Here is a 14,429-nt window from a genome sequence, read left to right as displayed (position 1 = left end):
GGGAGTCCGGGAGAGGGTTGTAAACAAATTCTATTACCTTTATGCTTGCGATGGGTAGGTCAGGTTTTTTTTTTTTAGAGGGTGAAAATCTTCTCCTTTAGGATCCTTTTGCTAAATGCCAGTGTAAATTTTATGCTGGCTTTACTGGACAGAGGCCAGAATCCATTTTTCCTGTCTCGGTGGAGACTCGACCCCTTGTTTAACACAGCATAGCCCCAGGGCGGACTAATGTCTGAGGGCTTTTTGTCATCCAGTGACTACTCGTTCTTTAAGTTCTCACCCTCTGAGGCGCAGCCCATCAATTTGGGCATTAGTTCTCTGTGCTTTCTGGCAGAAAGGCTGGCCAGGCAGTCCCAGGCCACAGGGAGAGGCACTGTGCCTCGCTTTCCCCGCAAGGGAAGGAAGGAGGGCGGGGCTGGTGCCCGAGCACAACCCTCTCACGCATAACCCTCTCTCAACTCGGGGCCTCTGGGCGGGTCAGGAATCAGGCCCCGCCTCCCAGAACAGAGATGATTGACTGACTAATATGGGGTCACCTGACCTGAGCTGCGCCAATCCAGGTCCTCTCCCAACGAGTTTAACTTTTAGAGGGAACCGGTAAGACGCCGAGTCTAGTTCGCGGCAAGCTCGGGAGAGGAAGGTAGAGTGCCGGGTCTTGGACTCCTCAAGTGTTTTCCGATCTTCTTCCAATCAGGTAAATTACAACTGTATTCTTTCTATCAGTTACGAGGATGTTGGCTTAAATTAAGTTAGCCGGGGTCAAGATCTAGGCATTAATACGAAAGGCAATCGAGCTGCATTGCTCGATGTTCCACCCTCCTCTCGACCGCTGTGCATCCGTCTGTCCTCACGTGTGACTCGCTTTACTCGTAGGGTTAATCATTTTGTGCTCTTTCTTGAAAATCCCTTCGTCAACCTTTCTCTTCTTAAAAAAATTATATTCCTCCTTGGGATCTTAGTTTTATTTGCGGTTAGTTTTGCTCTCTCAGACTTACAATTGTAAATATTTTATTGTGTGTGTGTGTGTGTGTGTGTGTGTGTGTGTGTGTATTTCTATTGTATTTCATTTCTTTTATATTTAAAAATGCTTTTCTCATCTGAAGAACAAATAAATATTCATCTGCATCTTGGAGATGGCTGTACTTAGACTTCTTATAATGGGCTCTCTCAAGCTGTTTGAAATAGTTCTTTGAGTGGATGATGTGACGTGAGCATTTATCCGTTTGACTATCCATCCTCCTAACTGTATTTCACTTGGTTAAACTATTATTAAACAGTGTCATTTATAGAATAACCATTCCTTTAACCACCGATTTGGGGGGGTTAATTTTTCATTTTGGAATTTAGACTTACGGAAAGGTTGCAAAAATTAGTACAGAAACTCCTCACCCAGATTTCCCTAATGTTAACATCTATAATCATAGGAAAATTACCAAAACTGGGAAATTAACATTGATGCAGTGCTATTAACTAATGTACATAGTTTATTTGAATTTCACCATTTGCCGCAGTAATGTCCTTTTTCTATTCCCAGATCCCATTCCTGATTCCACACTGCGTTTGGCCAGCATTTCTCCTCAGTCTTCTCCAGGCTGACAGTTGCGCAGTCTTTCTAGGTCTTTCCCAGCCTGGACACTTGTGAACACACTAATCAGGTATTTTATAGAATGTCTTGTCAATTTGAGTTTGTCTGATGTTTTCTTATGATTAGATAGATGTTACACATTTTGGGCAAAAATTCCCAGTTTTTCCTCCTCCTTCGCCCCATTGGTGCTGGAGGGATTTCCACCCTAGTGCTAATGGGGGTGACTGAATGCATGGCACTGGACTGATGCTCTCCACAGCGGTTTATCAGTAACATTTCCTCACAGCCTGGGGGAGGGGGACACTACTCACCAGGTGGAGCCTCACAGGAGTCATGCTCTGGAGGAGAGTGGACAGGCAGGGGCTGTGGGGGGCAGTCTGTAGTAACAAGAGGACAAAGTGACCCTTGGTTCACTTGGGAGGATGTGACTGGCTGGTTTGTTAATTCTGTGGGCTGGTGGGGACCTGACCCCTGACAGTCAGGGGTCAGCAGGCACTGTGGCCAGTGTCCATGGTAAGGCAGGTTTTTTTGCCCAGGGACCTTATTCCTGAGAGCACAAGAGGGGCAGCAACCTGTGGTTCGTCCATTTGAGGCCCTCTGGGTTTTCCCCAGGATGTCAAGGCATACATGTTATGGTGCTTTAATTCTGAGTCTTTTAACCACCGATTTGGGGGGGGTTAAATACTGCAATACTGCAAAAGTGATTCTGTTCCCTTCCCGAGCATCATGTCAGCATCATGGTCTCCGTATGTTGTAATAATGATATTCATCTGCATCACTTGATTAAGGGAGTGACAACTCTGTTGTTCCATTGTAATGGACTGTTTTCTCATTTGTAAGTAATAAATATCGTGTATGAAATACTTTAAGACTGAAAATATGCTGTTTCTTCTCGGGCTTTTATTCACTACCTTTAGGCTCCATCAGGGAAATTTGCCTACAGCAGTTATTACCTAATGATTACTTTCTGTTTCCTCATTCCTGCTACATGTGTTCATTGGAATTCTGAGAGCTGCCTTTTCTCCCCCATTTATTTGTTCATAAAATTTCAAAATATTTATAAAAATTATTGTATAAAATTTATTTCAAATTATTGAAGCAAATAATTTATTCAAATTTTTAAGTCAGTATCGACTCCTGAATAACTATTTTATACTATGACTTACAATCAAATTATATCATTATTTAGTTTCTTGAATTGTTCCAGCTTTGATCTTGCGAGTTTCCATTTGGTTGGTTCTGTCCTCTTTCCACATGACCTGCTCCTTTTTTGTACGCTTCCTTACTGGCACCATAAGATGTTCATGTTCATCTTATGTTGTTTTTTTCTCCATCTCGGCCCTGAAATCAAACCACTTCTGCAGGGAGCCCTGGTTCCTTTTATAGGAGAACGACGTTTAGAAACCTATATGGCAGTGTGTCTTCCTTGCTGCTAGGTCCTCCCTCTCCATCAACAAAGGAGGGAAATATATTGTATGTATATACTCATGCTTACAGACACTTCCGTATTTCTCCACCTACGTATAGATACTAAAATCCAGGAGCTCTCACTGATGATACTTCATCTTTTAATCCATTCTAGCTTTATTTGTAACTTCTTTTTCTGACATGGCTCTCATTATCTACAATATTTACTTGTTTGTTGAGTCCAGATGTATACATGAAGTAGTTGCAGAAATGCTAACCAATACCCCTGTCAGAAGCAGATGTAATACCTTGTGTTTGTGTACAGTTCTTTATGTCTTAAGCCTCAGAGGATGCAATCTAAGTACTGTTTTCCCAAATTTCTTAGCTTAGCTATTTTTTCCCTCACCTCTTCAGTGTGGTTAAGATACTCATTTGTCATATAATTAGGTTAATTTGTTCATGTGTACATTTGAGTTTGCCCCCTCCCCACATCCTAGTTGATTTTAATTGTTTATTTAATTTTGGGATTTGTGAATTAATACTGTTACTCAAAGAGTCAGGGCTACACCAAAAACATCTACTCAGGGTAAGTGTCACTCCACATCCCTTCTACTCCCTTTCCATTCACCACTTCTCTCCCACACTCCCAGTTAGATGAGCAACCTCTTCTGTTTCTGGTTTAATCTTTCCTTTATTTACTTTGCACAAGTGAACAGATATGTATATGTTTTCTTATATTGCCTTGCATGTTAAATGAAAGATGGCATTTTAAAATGCTCCTTTGTACTTTTCCTTTTTCACTTAACAGCATTCCATAAAATAATTCCTTTTTCCAATCATCATTCTTTTTTTGCAGCTTCATTGGGCTCCATTGAATGGGTGTATCACTCACATCCAACCACTCACCTATGTAGGGGCATTTAAGTTGTTTTCAACATTTTGGAATTACAAACAATGCTGGAGTGAATAACCTTGGGTGTATGTATTTTTGTATTGGTGGAAATTTATCTTCAAGATATATTCTCAGCAGTATGATTGTTGGGCCAAAAGTTAAGTGCATATGTAGTTCTGTTAGGTATTTCCAAATTTCTCTCCAGAACAGTTGTACTTACTGGTCTTTGTTCCCACCAGCAATGTATAAGAGTGACTGTTTCCCCACAGCTTCACTAACAGAACATTTTGCCCTACTTTTGTGAGCTTTGTCAGGGTGGTAGGTGAGAGGTGGTATCTTGACGTTGTTTTAATAGGCATTTGTCCAACTGTGAGTAAGTTTGCCTCGTTATATTTTGAGGACTATTTTTTATGTTATTTGTGAATTATCTGTCCCATCTTTTCCACATTTTCCTGCAGAAATTTGACCTCTTTGTCCTTCGGTATGTAAGAGTTCTATATATCTTTGGGCTATTATTCATTTGCCTGTGGTGGAGGCTGCAAATCCTTTATCCCAGTTTGTCAATTTCCTTTTGATTTATTTATGATGTGTTTGCCATACATTTAAAAATGTTTTGTGTAGTCATATTGATCATTGTTTTCTTTCATTGAGCCTGGAACTGGAGTCACAGTTAGAAAGGCTTTCCTTACACTGAGGTTAAACAAGAGTTCTGCCATATTTCCTTCAAGACTGTTATGGTTTCACTTTTTATGTTTAGATTCCTAGCCTGGTTACAATTTATTTTTGTGTATGGTGTGTGATGTAGCTCTGCATTGATTTTTCCCCAAATGTCTCAGTTGTTCCAGCATCATTGATTAAATGTCCATCTTTGCCCTAGTGATTTTACACGCCCTTTTATCATGCACTAACATGTCCATATATAATTGAGTGAATTTCTGCGTTTTCTATTCTATTCTATTCCACCGGGCTATTTGTCTATTCATGTACCAGTACCACGATGTTGTGATTTCAGAGGCTTTACAGTATGCTTTAATGTCTGGCATCATTACTCCCCACTTACAGATTTTCTTTTTCACTTGTATCTGGCTATTATTGCATGTTTTTTTTAATATGAACTTTATTATCTGTTTGCCTAATTCCATAAAAACAATTGCTGATATTTTTGAGAGTATATTAAATTTTTACATGAGTTTAGGGACCACTGACATCTTTTTAATTTTGAGTTATTCTATCCAGGGTCATTGAATGGTCACGTTTCCTTCTACGTTGTTCAGGAGTGTCTAAATTTTTTCTTGTATAGATGCTCTCATTATTTCTCATTTTAAATGCAGAATTTATTTCTATGCATTTAATCTTTGTTTTTGCTATTGTATATGGGATTTTCTTTACTAATGTGTCCTCCAGCTGTTTGTGTGTGTGTGTACACAAAGACTATTTTGATTTTTGTATGTAACTTTATAGCCTACTACCTTGCTGATTTCTCATTGTTTTACATAATTTGTCATTGTTTCTGTAGGGCTTTTCAGGTATACTATAATATCTGCACATAGAGGTGACTTTACTTCTTGTTATCCATTCTTATAAATTTAGTTGATTTCTCTAATCAACTAATTCTTTTTTAAAATGTTTATTTACTTATTTAAAAATTTGGGGGGGTTATTAAGCTTATTTATTTATTTATTTATTTATCTTTAATGGAGGTACTGGGGATTAAACCCAGACCTCTTGCATGCTAGGCACACACTCTACCACTGAGCTATACCCTCCTCCCCCTAACTGCCTAATTCTTGTATTACAAAATTCAACAGGAATGAAATAGTAGGCATATTTTCTTGTTCTTGACCTTGGTGGAAAATCTCTAGTGGTCTCCCATTAAATAAAATACTGGCATTAGAAATTAATTATATAGCTTTTATCATGTTAAGAAAGCACCCTTCATTGCTATTTTCTTGAGGTTGTTGTTTTTTTTTTTGCATGAATGGGTGGTGAAGTTTCCCAAAGGTTTGCTTGGCATATATGGTGATAATCATATGATATTTGTCCTTAAGTGTATTACTGTGGTGAGTTATATCAGTGGAATTCCTAACATAGAACCAACTTTGTATTAATGGAATAGGATAAATCCCACTTGGTCACAGTAATATTAACTTCTAAATGTATTGTTGGATGTTTGCTATTTCTTTTTAGTATTTTTATATCTGCATTTTACCTGTTAGTGTTATACTTGCTTCATAAAAGAATTTAGGGACATTTCCCTCCTCTTCAGTGTTCTGTAACTTACAGAGCTTTGGTACTATGTGATCTTTGATGGTTTACTAGAATTCACCTGTAAAACCATCTGAAACAAAATGCGTCTTGGGCATAATTCCTTAATAACTCTTTCTATTTCTTCTATGAAAATTGGCTAATTTAAGCTTTCTAACACTAGAGTTAGAATTTTGGTAATCTATATTTCTCTGGGAAGCTATCTATTACATGTAGATTTTCAAATGTATTAGCATAGAGGTTTGTGAAATAATCTCTTTTTTTTTTCTGTTTCAATGATTATTTACCCTTAGTCACTTATTATTTTGTATATCTGTGATCTGTCCCTCTCTTCTTTCATTAAGGTAGCTAGTGGTATGTCTGTTTCAAAAACCAGAATTTTGATTTGTTTTTCAGTTCTGTATCTTATTCATTTTTGCTTTTGTATTTATTATTTCTTTCCTTGTGTGACCTTTTGCTTTACTTAGTTGTTCTTTTGGATGAGGTGTTTTGTTTAGTTTTGAAACCATAGTAAATTCTTTATATTCATTTAAAAAGATTTTTTACTCAAAAATATACATGGCTGTGAATTTGCCCCTGATCACTGATCTAAATGTATTTCATAGATTCTGATATGTAGTTTGCCATAGTCATTCTTTTAAAAAATTTCTGTAACTTCAGTTTGTATCTTCTCTTTAGTTCAACATTTTAAAACATAAGCTTTAAAAAATTTTCAGGTGGAAGGGCTTTTCTGTTTGCGGTTTTTGCTCCTAACTTTTGTTGCATTGTGATTAGAAAGGATTGTTTGTAATATTTCTGCTTACAGAAATTAATGATGTCATCTCTGGGAGAAAATTATGATCCATTTTTGACAAGAATATATTCTCTATTCTCAGAGTATATTTATTTATACACACACATATATATTTACCTTATTGATTAGCTTTCTGTCTCATTGATTTGTTTAGATTCTCTGTATCCCTACTCTTTTTATATTATTTGACCAGTTTTGTACTGAGATTGATGTGTTAAACCTCCTATTGTTACTCTCATTAAATCTCCTATTATTTTATCTATGTTTCCTTGCCTTTTTGCTTTGTAAAGGTGATTGATGTGTTATTGGTGCATAAATATTCCTAAGGGTTATATCTTCATTGTGAATTTTGTTTTTTGTTTGTTTATTTTTATTTTTTTGGAGGAGGAGGTAATTAGGTTTATTTATTTATTTGTTTTTTAATGGAGGAACTGGGGATTGAACCCAGGACCTTGGGCATGCTAGGCATGCACTTTATCACTGAGCTATACCCTATCCCCGTGAATTTTGGCTTTTATCATTAAGACATACTTTTGCTCATGTTTAGTGCATTTTTAAAAAAATCTTCCTGAACCACTTGTTTTCTCAGCACTTTACTATCGAGTCCATGCTTTTTTCCACCAGTATCATTTAACACTCATCTGCTGTGTTATGATAAAGGAAGTTTGTTCTATTCTCTTCTTTTTTGAATTTATTCTCTTATATTTTTCTCCTTTCTCTTATTTTTAGTTGCACAATTTCTATTTCTTCACAACATAAAACTTGTGTACATTAGTCTTCTCCCTTTTCCTCCACCTTGATTTTAATAATATATGTAAAATACTCACCATCAGATATTTTGGTGACGTTTTCCTGTCCTCGAGTGTGGGATCACAATCCCAGCTCATCTTTTGCAAGAGTACTTGGCAGACACTGTAAAGGGAGATACAGGAATTATTTTAAGTTCCTGGGCCACAATGTCTGTGTGACACTACTGAGATTTGCTTCTTTAATGCAAAATCATCCATAGACAACATAGAAATGATCCCTCATGACTTTGTTCCCATAAAACTTTCTTTACAAAATCAAGCAGGGGGCTTGATTTGGCACAGTGGGCCAGTCTGCAGACCCCTGCTCTAGTAGCTTCCTTAGGAAGGGCTGAGGGGTGCAGAATTTCCTGTTTCTACATGTTCAAAAACTACTTCTATAGCCTGTAATATTTGCAAACATACCTTCTCCCCCTCCTTTAACAGAGGCACTGAGGATTGAACCCAGGACCTCGTGCATGCCAAGCATGTGCGCTACCACTGAGCTATACCCTCCAGCCCAAGGCTGTACTATTTGAATGACACCCCAGTTGTATATAAAATCTTTACTTCAGACTTTCTTTTTAGTCAATATGTTTTTAGATTCTTAAAAATATAGTGATTAAAGGTGAGTTTCATATCCTCCAATGCTTGCATGATTGTAATTATTTCTGTTTGGAGTGTTGACTTATAGTCTCTTTCTGCTTCATGGTTGTTTAACATCTGTGCAGTTTTGTTTCCTCATCTTTCTTTTTTAACAGTGTTTTGGATGAAATTCCCTTCCTTATGTACATCTGTATGATACTGGCTTTTTCACAAGATTTCTAGTTTAATGATGTCACTTTTTGTCAGTATATAGTAAAATCCAGATTCTGTATTTATTTTGTTTGTTTTGGTGATGGAGTGAACAGCTGTGAGTGCTCTGATTTTGTGGTTCTCTTGTCTTGTAAGATCCTTAACTTTCCCCTTTTGTTTATTTTCCCCATCATTACCCAAGTACCAAAGGATGCTTCTGCCTTCCTCTTTGCCTTTTTCCTTCTGTAAAAGTTGTATGTTAGAAAGACTGCACTTTTAAATCACCCCTGTCCCTTCAAAGTCTCGTATTTTGGAGTCCCTTCCCTGTAGCCCCAGCTCTCATATTCCAGGACACCTTTTTACTATTTTTAGATTTATTCTGTACTAAATCTTTCTGCTGTAGTTTTATATCACTTTTAAGCCCCTCTCCATCTTCCTTCCTCTGTATCTCTTGCAGCTTTTTTTGGTCTTTTTGCTTGCCACAAAGCCTAGTAATGGAATGTAACAAATCTTGTGTGGGGGTTTCATGATTTTCTTTTTTTACATACAATTATTCTGAGTTTTTGGCATTCTCCATTTTAAAGTAATGATGAGGGTGTGGCTTTTCTGTAATTTACATTTTCCTTCTTATGGTTTGTATCCTCCTGGGAGAAAATGTTGGGAGGAAGGCAGATAAGTAGTCAGCATTGTATTCTGCTAACTTGCCTCTGATTTCTAAGGGCATTATCTTATGTAAATGTGTTTATGTATACATATATAGTTAAATATACATACAAGTCTATTTTCATTCTATTCCTATAGTAGATGTAAATTGGGGTGGCCATATGATTCACCATATCTTATTCAATAAATATTTTGTCCATAGCTAAACTTGTGAGCAAACAAGACACTGTAGATGTCTTCTCAGGATTTCTAAATATTCTTCACCTTGAAGCAGGTTTATGAAGATGGACCAAAAGCCTACAGCCACACTGCTAGAGCTTGCTGCGAAGAGTGTGCTGAGTAATGAGCCTGCAGCTATCCATGCGCTGAATGAAATCCCAAGAGACCTCTTTGTTCCCTTGTTCAATGCTGCCTTCTTGGGTGGGCATAAGCAGATGCTAAAGGCAATGGTGAGGGTTTGGCCTTTTTGCTGTCTCCATGTTGGGTCATTGAATACTCAAGAATCATACTATGAAATCCTGGAAGCCATGATTGATGGTCTGCAGATCCTCCCTGCCCAGAACTCTTCCTCTTGGTAAGATTATGACTAGTAGAGACATAGTGAATCAGCAGGAGGGTATGCTATAGCCTGGGGCAGGGGAATACCTAACAGTCTCCCAAAAGTAGCTAATGATGAATGCTGCAGATCTTTGCAGAACTCTCAGTCCAAAAGTTGGGGTCATCTTCGGGACTCCAGTGTCCTATGGAGTTGATTACAAAATAGAGGTGATTGAGGATATAATAGATTTATTTGCCTCATGGGTGTGATTATATAGAAGGATGTGGGCACTGAGATAGGCAAAGATGGGAAGGAAAGACAGTCTCGGGAGGGGCAGGGTATAGCTCAGGTGTAGAGCGTGTGCTTAGCATGCATGAAGGCCTAGGTACAATTCCCAGTACCTCCATTTAAAAAAGCATGTGGAAAAGAATGAAAGATGCTGAAATTGTGTAGAAAGGACTTCTTGGTGAATGGTATATGAAGTGGAAACCAAGGTCAAAGTGTTCTGTCCTTGCTTCCCATCATTGACCTCACTGGGTTTTATTAAAATTGGCTAACTCTCATATGTTCTGTCTCCTCCTTTCCTTACAGGGGGCCAAAACTGAGGATCTTAGATTTAAGGCACGATTCGGACTGTGGGACAACATGCTCTCAGATCAGGACCACATTCCCTTTCTGTTTTCAGTCATGCATTTACTCTCAGCGCTCTATCCTTAAAATAGAAGAAGCTCAGCATAATGTCAGGTGCCTTGGGACTGGTAATTCAGAGTCTGAGCCTCAGTCAACTCAGGAACCCATGGAATTACTAGTGGATATTTCACTCAGAGATACCTGGAGAACAGAGCAATTTCTTTCTTTCCTTCTTAGAAAAGTTGAGCAGAGCTCAGGGTCCTTGCACCTCTGCTGCAGAGATTTGCAAATTGAGAAAATATCTGCCCATAAAAGTATCCTGCAGTTTCTGGATCTGGGATGCATTGAACACCTGGATATTGATCAGGCTTATCTGAGTGAAGTCACCACACTTTTGGCTCGGGTGATCAACGTGAGTGGCCTCAGTCTTTCTAACATCCCCTTTAAATCTTATAAGGGAAGACATTTCAGATCTTTCCTCATCTGGCTTGGGCAGCTGGACAACCTCCAGGAGTTCAGCTTGTCTTTCTTCAGCCTCAAAGATCAACTGCACAGACTGCTCAGGTGAGGGGTAGGGAGGAACCTGGGTTCCCTGAGCACCTCATTGTTAAGACAGAAGAGACCATGCTTGGATATTCCTAAGCTCCTTGTAACAAGATTAGAAAAGGAACTGTGACAAGACAAGATTAGAAAGGAACTGTGATCATTCATTCATTCAGTGACTACATGCAGACACTAGATAAGTTCGTAAATATATTGGTGAAAAAACTCAGTTCTTCTCCTATTGGAGTTTACAGCTCTCTAGAGAGGAAGGGGAGACATTCAGATGGGGAAACATTTTAAGCTATAGCACTAATACACATGCCCATGGACGGGCCACAGTAGTTAACACTGCCAGATAATTGTGCTCCTGCATTCTCCCCAAGGCTTAGACCCTGAATGGAGTACATGTCATCTGGGAACTACTCAAAAGAAACCCTCAGTTGGCTGCTTTCCCAGACCCATCCTCACCAAATAAGTGAACCAGATCCAACACTGATAATGTCGAATATACTAACTGCAAACAATTTTTTCACTTAATCTTCCCTGCAATCCTGTATAATAATTACTGTTGTGCACATTTTCAAGATTAAAACCTTGTGTCTAAGAGTGGAAAAGTAACTTTCTCAGGGTCACAAATCTATAAAGTCTGATCCCCACGCCCCCACTATTAACCACTGTTGCAAAATATGTACACATTAGTTTATTCTAGAACCTTAGATACCTAAAATTTAGGGCTGTTTGCCCCCATTCTTCTGAAATAACCTTTCTTTTTTCTCTTTATAGAGTCCTGCCACCTCAGATGGATATGTTGTCTCTATCTTACTGTGGCCTTTCTAGCAGAGATGTCACTGTCCTGTCCCAGAGTTGTCAGGCCACCTATCTAAGGACATTGAATCTCAGTAGCAACCAGATATTCTCAGAAGCTGATGAGCCCTTCCAGACTCTACTGGAGAAGGTCTCAGGCACTCTGGAACATCTGGAGATAACTAATTGTATGATAACTGATTCTACTCTCTCTAATGTCCTCCCTGCCCTGAGTCTCTGTTCCAACCTCCGTATCCTTAGCTTTGCCTTCAACCCCATTACGATGCCTGCACTCAAGAGCCTTCTGCAACACTTGACACACCTGATGAAGCTGAAGTATGTGATTTATCCCATTCCTGTCCATTGCTATGAAGAATGGAATTTTCATGACACTTTGGACCAACAGAAACTTGCTAAAGTTCAGGCCCAATTAAATGAGATGCTGCAGGAAGTAAACCGGGATGATGTGAACTGGACCACTTTTCCTGAATAATTTCCACAGTACAAGGAGTTGTTTCAACACTGACATGTGGCCATTTAAGTATTCATTGTTTTGCCTTAAGCCCGAATTTGTAGAGACACATAGATAAAGTTCTACTGTTCCAGGAAACTGGGGTTAGGATAAGTAGCTGACCTCTATAAAAGAGGAACTTTAAAAAGGAAATAGAGTGATTTGAAAGGTCCTCTGCCGTCTACATCTTCTGGTTACTAACCACAGTGTTGGGTATGTGAAATAAGCTAAGCCAGTCATGGCACATCATTTCCTTCTCCACACTGATTGGTCCATTTATCCATTTATGGGCACTTGACACAAGTCAGATCAGTTGAAACTCTTTCTAGATGTGGTAGTTGTTGAAGCCAATAAGTTTACCCTGCAAATTTCTTGTATTTCTGATTGTCTCAGGTTGCTTCTAAGAAACCATGTGCAAGCAAAAGGAAACAAACTACACCCACTACCTACTGGTGCCTTCAACATGTTGCTGCCTGATTTCCCAGGTCTCAGACCCCTGGCTCAGTTATTCCTTATTCTACATGCATTGATCAAGCATCTGTTAAGATTTAGGTACTGTTCCAGATGCTAAGAAAAAATCCTTGATCTCAGTCAGAATGTAAGATGTTTTTATGACTTACCAGTTTCTCCACTTTTTCCTGGAGTGTTTGCAAAATTATTTATCCCCCCATAAACCCAATTTTCCCCACTCTTTCCCTCACATACTCCGCTTAAACCATATTGACGTCTTTATGCTGTTGGATAACTGCTTAGTCCTCAGATCATGGCTTAAATGTTACCTCCTCAGATAGGTTTTCTCTTTGCCCTACTAAAGTAGGTTTATTCTGCCATTGTTCTCTCTTAATGTACCAGGTCGTTACCTTCATGGTGCACATTATTCCACGTGCATTTGCTCCCTCTGCTCTTCCACTAGAATTGCATTGTTGAGTATGGTACTCACTAACCATCTGTGGCTGCTGAGCTCTAGAAATTTGTCTGCTCTCCAAAGTGATGTACCCTGAATGGTAAATGCACACTGTATATCCTAGAGTTGGTAAGAAACAAAGGATGTAGAATGACTACTTGATAATTTGCTTGTGCTATTTATGTAATGTAATAACATGCTGTATATCCAAAACAGTAAAGGAAAAAGAATGTCAAATAAGTTGTTTAGATTGTTGCATGTTGAAATGATAGCATTGTATTTCCAAGACTTAGTAAGAAAAAAAAGGTTAAAATAGTTACCTGATTATGTTTATGTGTCAAAGTGATAAAACTTTGTATTTCAAAGACTTACTGAGAAAAATAATGTAAAGTTAATTAATAGATTGTTCCCCTTGTTAACATGTTGAAATAAGATAAAATGTTGGTGATTTGGTAAGAAAAAAAGAATGGAAAAATAATTAGTAGTTTGTGCATAGTGTTTCCTGATTGAAATGAAAACAGATTGCATTTTGAAGATGTAGTAAGAAAGAAGAATGTAAAAGTAATTAATGATGTTTATATTGTTTCCATGTTGAAATGATAACACATTTCAAAGACTCAGTAAAAAGTTTAGAATTTTTTCTTATTACTTAACATGTTGAATGACAAACTGCGTTTCAAAGACCTTGAGAAAATAATGTAAAAATCAATCAGCAATTAATAAAAATAGTTGATAAGTACCATTTACTACTGCATTTCTGACTTAGACAAACATGTTAAGGTAACTAATAAGTGAATTGTATATATTGTTTCTTTGTTGAAATGATAACACATGGCATTTCAAAGACATAAGAAAATCAGAATGCATCAAGGCCACCATTACTCTGATACTAAAACCAGACAAAAACACTACCAAAAGAGAAAATTATAGGCCAGTATCTGATGAACATAGGTGCAGAAATCCTCAACAAAGCATTATCAAAGCCAACACAACAATACATAAAAGGGTCATAAACCATGATCAAGTTCTATGTATTCCAGGGTCACAAGGATGGTTCATCATTTGCAACTCAATCAGTGTGATACACCACATTAACAAAAGGAAGGATTAAAAACCGCATGACTATCTCAATAGACACAGGAAAAGCATTTGATACAATTCAACATCCATTCATGATGAAAACTCATCAAAGTGTGTACAGAGGGAACATGTCTCAACATAGTGAAGGCCATTTACCACAAACCCATGGCCAACATATTCAAAGGTAAGTTGAAAGCCCGCTAAATTCAGGAATAAGGAAAGGGTGCCCAGTGT

The 14,429-nt window shown here is 38.0% G+C and overlaps 1 protein-coding gene and 1 long non-coding RNA gene across 2 annotated transcripts; both read left to right on the top strand.

The window, feature by feature from the left end:
• The first annotated feature begins 604 nt into the window (after nt 1-604).
• Nucleotides 605-9,542, top strand: LOC140691991 (uncharacterized). Its single transcript, XR_012067591.1, has 3 exons — nt 605-694; nt 1,535-1,655; nt 9,460-9,542. It is a non-coding gene; the product is annotated as an uncharacterized lncRNA (long non-coding RNA).
• Nucleotides 9,543-9,579: 37 nt separating this feature from the next.
• LOC140691990 (melanoma antigen preferentially expressed in tumors-like) lies at nt 9,580-12,453 on the top strand. The gene is made up of 3 exons (XM_072956598.1): nt 9,580-9,759; nt 10,315-10,917; nt 11,680-12,453. The coding sequence occupies exons 1-3, from the start codon at nt 9,620-9,622 to the stop codon at nt 12,191-12,193; spliced, it is 1,257 nt and encodes a 418-aa protein (XP_072812699.1). The 5' UTR covers nt 9,580-9,619; the 3' UTR covers nt 12,194-12,453.
• Nucleotides 12,454-14,429: the final 1,976 nt, after the last annotated feature.

This window comes from Vicugna pacos, chromosome X, assembly GCF_048564905.1.
Source record: "Vicugna pacos chromosome X, VicPac4, whole genome shotgun sequence".
In the NCBI taxonomy this organism is placed as follows: Eukaryota; Metazoa; Chordata; class Mammalia; order Artiodactyla; family Camelidae; genus Vicugna; species Vicugna pacos.
Note: the sequence above shows the minus strand (reverse complement) of the source record. Positions and strands in the feature narration are given on the sequence as shown.

Bases quoted from the DNA above. Each gene is read 5' to 3' on its own strand.
- LOC140691990 (XM_072956598.1), top strand. From the start codon at position 9,620: ATGCTAAAGGCAATGGTGAGGGTTTGGCCTTTTTGCTGTCTCCATGTT. The intron at 9,760-10,314 runs GTAAGATTATGA...CTTTCCTTACAG, and splicing joins GCCCAGAACTCTTCCTCTTG to GGGGCCAAAACTGAGGATCT. The intron at 10,918-11,679 runs GTGAGGGGTAGG...TTCTCTTTATAG, and splicing joins CAACTGCACAGACTGCTCAG to AGTCCTGCCACCTCAGATGG.